The sequence below is a fragment of the Arachis ipaensis genome, chromosome B08 (genome assembly GCF_000816755.2).
Source record: "Arachis ipaensis cultivar K30076 chromosome B08, Araip1.1, whole genome shotgun sequence".
NCBI classification, from domain to species: Eukaryota; Viridiplantae; Streptophyta; class Magnoliopsida; order Fabales; family Fabaceae; genus Arachis; species Arachis ipaensis.
In genome coordinates this window covers 122,137,882-122,145,704 of record NC_029792.2, presented here as the reverse complement: position 1 = coordinate 122,145,704, position 7,823 = coordinate 122,137,882, and the positions used below count along the sequence as shown (strand labels likewise).

The 7,823-nt window shown below is 35.5% G+C and overlaps 2 protein-coding genes across 7 annotated transcripts; both read right to left on the bottom strand.

Annotated features, from left to right (window-relative positions):
• On the bottom strand, nucleotides 157-1,218 carry LOC107613285 (fasciclin-like arabinogalactan protein 3). The gene has a single exon (XM_016315217.2). The coding sequence runs from the start codon at nucleotides 979-981 to the stop codon at nucleotides 343-345; it is 639 nt and encodes a 212-aa protein (XP_016170703.1). The 5' UTR covers nucleotides 982-1,218; the 3' UTR covers nucleotides 157-342.
• On the bottom strand, nucleotides 1,364-7,438 carry LOC107613284. 6 transcript variants are annotated; one of them, XM_016315214.2, is made up of 12 exons: nucleotides 7,235-7,438; nucleotides 6,515-6,719; nucleotides 6,157-6,362; nucleotides 5,904-6,062; nucleotides 5,687-5,818; nucleotides 5,442-5,589; nucleotides 5,283-5,321; nucleotides 5,103-5,177; nucleotides 4,950-5,009; nucleotides 3,279-3,343; nucleotides 2,372-2,462; nucleotides 1,364-1,882 (listed from the first exon to the last, which is right to left on the bottom strand). In XM_016315214.2, the coding sequence occupies exons 2-12, from the start codon at nucleotides 6,605-6,607 to the stop codon at nucleotides 1,832-1,834; spliced, it is 1,119 nt and encodes a 372-aa protein (XP_016170700.1). In that variant the 5' UTR covers nucleotides 6,608-6,719; nucleotides 7,235-7,438; the 3' UTR covers nucleotides 1,364-1,831. The 6 variants fall into 6 exon arrangements, 5 of the variants coding, with proteins under 5 accessions (XP_016170700.1, XP_016170701.1, XP_020965600.1 ...); XM_016315215.2 differs by having other exon boundaries at nucleotides 7,245-7,414; XR_001614001.2 differs by having other exon boundaries at nucleotides 1,385-1,882; nucleotides 3,279-3,356.

Genomic DNA, 7,823 nt, shown 5'->3' with positions numbered 1-7,823 from the left:
TCTAAAAAGAATGAATAACATCCGATAAGTTTGTAAAATGTTTTAAGGATGCATCAAAAAGGAAAAGAAAGAGCAGAAGAGCTAGAGAAAAAGAGAGTGACAAAATCTGATAACACAAAAACAATTCGGTCTCAACCGTATATAATACAATTGAAGTATACAAAATTATATTCTGATAACGAATAAGTGAATAACACATCACAAGAACATATATGTATACATGTACATATATATATAGATACAAACATTTAAAAATTTTACCATACTTTCCTCTTATCCTCACTATAACAACAAAACAATAGCATTATTTGCTACGTTGTTCATGTCATCATTAATCATAACTTACAATGAAGCAAAGAGCGAAACCAAGGCAATAACTACTCCCCCAAAGAGCCCCATCTCGACGCGACAACCGCCGCTAACACCGGCTGCTGCTTCTTGAACCTTCTTCCCTTCCGACGACACGGTGGCTGCGACGGCGTTGGCAACGGCGGATGGAGCAAAAATAGGCTGATGAACCTCCAAGATTGAAAGTGATTCGGGTTGAGTTTCAACGGTTCTGACGAGCTTGCTCTCATACTGTTCTTTCTCGGCGGGTGCAAAAGCCACCTCGCCATCGTTTATCAAGTTGACGAAGATTCCAGAAGATGAGAGTGTGGCCAACTTCTCGTGGCTACCAACTGCTCCGACGAGAAGCTTCTCGTCGTAGTAGTTGGTAACCACGTGGTTGGCCAGGACTGCCTTGATGTAGTCCCGGGGCTTCCCGTCAAGGGAGGCGAGTGCGTCGTCGCCGAGGGCGAGGACGGTAACGGCTTTCTGGCCGTTGATTTGATCAACAAGCTTGGTTTCGGTGAGGTACTTGCTGAACTTGGTGAATTCTGGGTATTTGCTGAGTGCGCTAGTGATATCTAACCCATGAATGCATGAAGAGAAAGCAAGAAACAGTGCCAAGCACAGAACAGATGTGTTTCTCAAACCCATTTTTTTATTATTTTGTTATTGGTTTTTTTATTCGAAAAGAAAAGGGGTTTTGTTTATTTCTCCCTTTTCTTCTTCTCGTCAATGTATGAATACCGAAACCAAGCTTAGCTTGATTATTGAAGGGAGTAGCAAGGGTTCGTTTATATATTATCTGTTTTGGTTAAAAATAGGGTTTAAAAGAGGAAAATAAATTAGTGGCTTAGGGTTCAGTTACTATATTTAATAGGGGGTTTTAATTTGGATGGTTAAGCATGGTTTTTGGGATGAGTAGAGTTTGTAATTTTGGCACATGATTTATGGATTGATTATAATTTACGGATGAAGTGGTATACCGTATACATGGTGTTAGAAAGTTATATAGGCTTAAATAACCAATCATGCATCACGTAGCGAAAAGAATCCAAAAAAAAAAAAGTATCCAACATGGTAACAAATTTTAAAGATTATGTAGCTGGTGCTCTATAGCCAAACAGCAGCAGGGATAAAGAGCAGAAAAGAGACATCTTTTAACCTAACTAACTAACTAACAAACCTTCTGTGACTAGCAGGGGTTGTTTGGGAGTTGAAATTTTGGAGGAAAAGAAAAGGGAAGAATTGTAGGTTAAATTTCGAATTTACACAACAACCTTTTTTCACCCTTTCTTCCCCTCTAAAATCCCAACTCGCAAACAACCAGGTAGATACCACAACTTCATGAACTAAAACTTGATTACTTCCTTGTTGTCTTGTCCAAGGATGTCAAACTAAATCTCCATTTTGGAAGGACATAGTTTGCAGTATAACTATTTACTTGAAGATTGACATTCCTCCAATTGCTTCAACAAGGCTCGATTCCATGAACAAAATTCGACTACTCATCAGTAACGTCAGCTGGCAGTCTGTAAGTGCGAATTACTCGAATCTATAGCAACAACAAAGTGGTAGTCAGAAAATTAGCAATAAGTGCTTAGCAGCAATAATATTTGACATTATCACTAATTCACTAGTATAAATCTACAAGAAAATTGAAATTGATAAGGTCCACCACAACTTGTCCAAAACTAAAATACGCTGGCACTGAGTTCTTCACATGGAATAGATAGTTATGCGCAAATAAAAGAATTGATGTAATAATCAATTCAAATCGTATTTGTATATAATCATTGCAAATATAAGAATCAACTTATAAAAAAATAATTAATTCCAAATAAATTGCCTTAAATGATCTCATATTTGAATTTTTTTTTTAATATGTTTTTTAAAAAAGGAGCAGTGTAAATTTGCAAAGGGAAGTAATAAATCAGCAAATAAGCACAACATATTTAGCAAATCAAATCAAGTTGGGGAAGCAGATAAACCCAGGATATAGCAAAGTTAATACACTAACATGTAAGACAGAACGGTATATTACCTGAGCGAAAGCATAAATTGCACGCAAGAGTCTAGCATAATCTGTTCCAAGCATTTGAATGACCAGATCTGCCAAAAATGTTCCCCAGAGCCTATTCAAAAGACCAAATAACATGATCAGAAATATCCACTAAATTGTGTCTCAAAATATAGCGAGGAGGAAATGGAAATCCAGCTGAGAAGTGTTAGTGGTGTATTTTATCAAGAGAGTTAATAGCGTTTCCTTTATTTGGTAGAAGTGGAACCATACGTATTCCCTTATCAAAGTAATCTTGATTGAGAATTTGCAATGCTATACCCAGGATTTGAATTCAACACCGTTGGCTAAGGGGAAGATGTATGTACTATATACCACTTCAATGGACCATAAATTAGCATTAATACCACCCAAAAGAGTTTGCTGATTACTTAATACAAAGCTGTCTAATGAATGCTTATGTTAACGAAATTTAAAGAGGGTTCCTTTGATTAAGGAGAGAAAGGACAAAAAAACGAGGTAAAACATAAAGCATCATATTCCAAATACAGACAAGGAGTAAAGATGAAGAGTTTGAAGCTTTTTCTTTCACTTTTAGAGCCTCACCCCGAGAAAAATGAATATTGCACAGGAAACCATCACCAACTTGAAAAGTTGCCTATTGTCTTTAAGTGAAAGTATGAAACAAATAATGCTGCTAGCAGGCCAAAATTAGGCAAGTAATGTTAATATTTTTGTTCTCCCTTGTTGGTGTGAGTATGTGTGAGAGAAGTTAGGTTAAGCTGAGAAATGCAATGCTCTTTGTTTTCAGGAAAGCAGATTTTGACAAGCATATCCTTCTCAAAAGAACTGGAAGTTAGCACTTAGCAGATCGATTCATAGATATACAAAAAGTATGCAAAGAACTTATATATCAAGGTCCAGAACATACACAGGTCCAAGTAATGTGATCATGCTTCTAAAACCGAGATATCTTGATGCAGCACCAAGAAAACCCTGAAACACCAAACTTAATATAAGAAACATACATACTTAGTATCAGAGACACAGTCGTAAATACAATAAATAAAAGTAGTTCATTTGTTGCACAAATAAATGTACATCAGAAAGGCTGTCAAATTAAAACTGCAATATTATCATCCCTATGCATAAGGTGATTAGGAAATGTCAACATTAAAACTCTGAAGCATGGAGTCCCGTGCTGGATTTAATTTTCACATTCACAGCCCATGCAAGAATATCAAGGATAGTAGAGAAGAATTAGTCAAAACAGATTCACATGCTAAAACTGAAAGTTGTTAGAGGTTGTTAGTATGGTTAGAAAGCTGTTATGATAGTCTAACAGAAATTATTAGAATCTTCTCTCTTTCTTATGTATATATAAGCCTAGTGCTTCTCATGTATTTTAGAGGTTTTAAATCAAAGAATGGAAGGTCTAGAATATTCAGCATCTTTCTCATTCTCTCTAAGATAGTGATTTCTTCATAAAAAAGCAAACCATCATCCTTTCATGGTATCAAAGTTTCTATGGCCAACATGTCAAAAGTTCGATCTTTGTTGCCCCTAAAAGAGAAGAATTTAACCATAAGGCAAACAAAAAGAAAAATTCCATGCACAATTCATGCTTCGAAGAGGCTCTTGCATGATGAGACGTGTTAGATATATAACCATTCATATACATCAACCTATCAACTTTGCCATTGTTGATCTATAATCAAAATTGACTTTGTTGTATAGTCTAAGAAATGGATAGCATGAGCATCCAAAGACCCTTAAAGCATGATAATCAGGTTGCTGAGAGAACAACAGTTCATGAGGAGATTTGTTTTGTAAAATAGATGAGGACATTCTATTTATAAGATCTGTAGAAGTTAAGAAGTCTTCATCCCAAAAGGTTAATGGCATAGAGGAAGTGAAAAGCATTGCAAGGCTCATGAACAAATATGGTTCCTATATCAATCATATTAACAACGCTGCTTCTGACCTCAGACAGCCTATTAATGATACTGCTTCTAATCTCATGCTGCAGAATCAAAACAAGACAAATATGGTTTCTAAGAGTGAATTTATGACCCCACATATTAGCAAATCTGTCAAATCTTCTACTGCAAAATGATCTATTACTCTAATGAGGTAACTAATAGTGTATCATGTACGATGTCTGTCATAAATCGTCTTTCCTAAAAGCTTAAGCAATTGAGCATAAGATAATTAATGATTTTATCCTTTAATATGCTCCCTCACACAAGCGTGCTTTTGGGTTTAAAGTATGCACAATGCATAAAACCATTCTACCTTGTGTTAAAATTCAAACTTGTTTAGGATAATATAGGGGAAAACAAGGAGCAAACTTTAGACACTAGGCCATAAAAGCTCATTACTATATCTTAAACCATCTTTCTCAAAATATTAAATCATTGGATAGGTTTAACGGTGTTAAAGAATGACAAAAATCAACAAAGCCCCTTCACATTTGGCTATTCAACTAATGCATGTGAAATTGGAATTTCCAAACTATTTGTTGCTTTGTGATCATTTACTTCCTATAAAGGAATCGCATAAAGTTAGACGCAATTCTAATTTGTGCTATAATATAAGGCACCTGTTTGGCTGCAAGCAAGGCTGCTCGGGATTCTAGATTCGTAATAGCTAACTGTCCACCCTGGAAATTACAAGAACGACAGGCATGTTTAAGTTATACGTGAGAAATATTACTCATGTTATTGAAACAGCCACCAAAGACCAATATTTATACCTTCTTAATTAGCTCTTTCTTAATCTGGTAGTTAGCAGCTTCTGCAAGCACTTTGCCAGATAATTTCCCTGCTAACTGCAAGTCAGCACCTTGTCATGAGAGAGACTGAGAGAGAGATGCATTCTTTTGGAGAGAAATTAGAGATAGAGAATAAACAAATGCAAGATATCATTGCCTTACCAATTGATATATCTTTGCCAATGTGAATGCACCACCACCCTTTAATTGACAACAAACAAATACAAAATCAGAAAGAAGTAAGAACGCGTCAAGTAACATCTAAGAACAAATAAAGGAAGGTTACAAAGTGAATCATACACGAAGTAACATTTAATCAACCTTCAAAATAATTGATCGAAGATCTTGTGCCCCAACTTTCAAAGCAGCCAGAGATTGAACTTTCCACTGACTGAGTCCGCCTTGTAGACTGCTCTGACCATCAGATGTTGTGCTTATGTCCAATAAACCTAGATCTTCTGATTCCTTCCTAAAAGAATTTTGATGCTGTATAAGTATAAAAAGATTTTGAATTCCCCGCCCCACAAAAAAAAAGAGAGAAAGAGAGCATATATATATACACAGACCCTGAATTGCAGTGCAACAGGTGGAGAAAAATCTCTAGTTCAAGGTCTTCAGTTGACAATTTGGTTGAGCAAGTAATGTTAAGTTTTTTCCTGAGTTGAAGCAATACACTTCTATAAGATGGTCTCCAACCCCTGCAAATAACAAATGAATGTAGGAAACATAATGTAAAAACGGAAGCAGAAAAATAAATGCAAAATAAATAAACAAAGAAACAACCTTAAGGTAGAGCGGGCATCAGCAGCAAGGAAGAAAAATCGGGACTCCAGAGCAGCTATGAAGTGTTGCCGTTGCTGAAGGTCGACGCCAATCATGGTTCGTTCAACATCCTCTACTCTGTTTGAGCTTGTGATGGATTTTAGCAAAGGGCTCAAGTAGCTGCTTGATTTTTACTATAATTTTCAGTTTCCACTTCATGATTTATTAACCAATGAATCTAAAGCAACATTAGAATAAAGGAAGTTAACCTCACCTGGGACCAAAAAGAATTGATTCAATCTCACACAACTCTGACTCAGTGGCAAGTTCAAGCACTGAGTGGAGGTCTGGATCAAAGGAATGACTGTCACTAGAATAAGAAATTGCATTTGCATTTGAATTTGCAGCTGCCACCCGAAATCTTAACCCTCGTTGAAATAGCTCGTCATTCGCACTATTTACCCAATTGCAATTGAGCATCTAAAATAATTCAATTGAGCTATGGGTTACTGAATGCTCTCTCTCAATTTACTTCAAAGAGTGATTGATTGTAATTGCGAATAAAAAATCGAGAGAAAGGAAATATACATCATACTGATACAGATGCTGATTCTTGCTACAGTGATACTTACTGGGTAATAGTAAGTGTGAGCACTAAAAACTCTACATCTCTCATTACAGCACCACGACGACGATAACAAGCACAGCTTCGACGCCACACTCATCTTCTCCGGCGCTTTCTACCTTCCTTTCATTCTCCGTTCTCCGCAACACTGCTCATGCTATCCTGCTTCTTCTTTATACCCTCAAATGCTCATCCATCATCAACCATGCATACTTAATCGATAAATTCAGAAAAATAGGTTACACAAGTGTAAAAAATATTTTTAAACATGGCACTATGCAATGCTGCCATCAATCAAGTGTGACTGAGTTGGATTGATGGGTTTATTTATTAGTAGGGTTTGCTATATGCTTAAAACTAGTGATCATTTCGTATGTCATGGGTGTATTTATATTTTATAATCACTTCAGACATTAAAAACACTACATATATAAACTAATTACACAAAATTCAATATACTTGTACTAATTCAAGCCAGTTTATTATCACTAAGGACTTCAATCCCTTCCTTTCCGTATTGGAATTCATATTTTTAATTCAATGCGAGATAGTTTTTCATCCCTTAATGTTTTGCTAGTTCAACCTGAGTAGTGAAGTAGTGAGTAACCCTTCTTTTTTTCAGTCATTTCCTATTAGCTTAATTTAATTTGTCAGAATCGGGTAACTGAAACTCAAACAAATCCAATTCTATTTCCAAGTGTAAATTGAAGAAAGTAAAGGGAATTACCAGCTCATACTTTAGGATCTTTATACGAGAGGAGAAGCAAAACAACAGCGGCGAAATTCGTGAGTGAGAAAAAGAAGGGCTTGGAGAGAAGAGAGCAGAGTAGAGTCAGAGAGAGAGAGAGAGTGTGTTTTGAGGTTTTGTGAATGAGCTCTTCTCAGAGTACACAGTACACACATGGTGGGGATAATGATTAGTGAAATTACACAAAAGCATATACTAGTTAGGGCACTACTCAAATGAAGATGGCAAAAATATCTTTTTATAAAGATGTTTTGTTTAAAAATGTGGTTTATTTATTTAGCCACACTTTGAATAAAGATAACACTTTGTAAATATCAAAATCTAACCATACAATCTATCATCTAGAATAAAAAAAATATATTCACATGAAGACGATTATAAAGTCTTTATGTAGGGAGTTGGATTCTTCTACCATTCAAATATAGAAGATCACACTTTACTCTCTAAAGTATAAATTTAAAATTTAGAAAATCCAAATTCTTGTTGTAGTATCCATTACTAGTTAATTTGTATAATAAAGTGCATAAAGAATTAAAGATATTTTAATTTAACCTATATTGTCTGGATT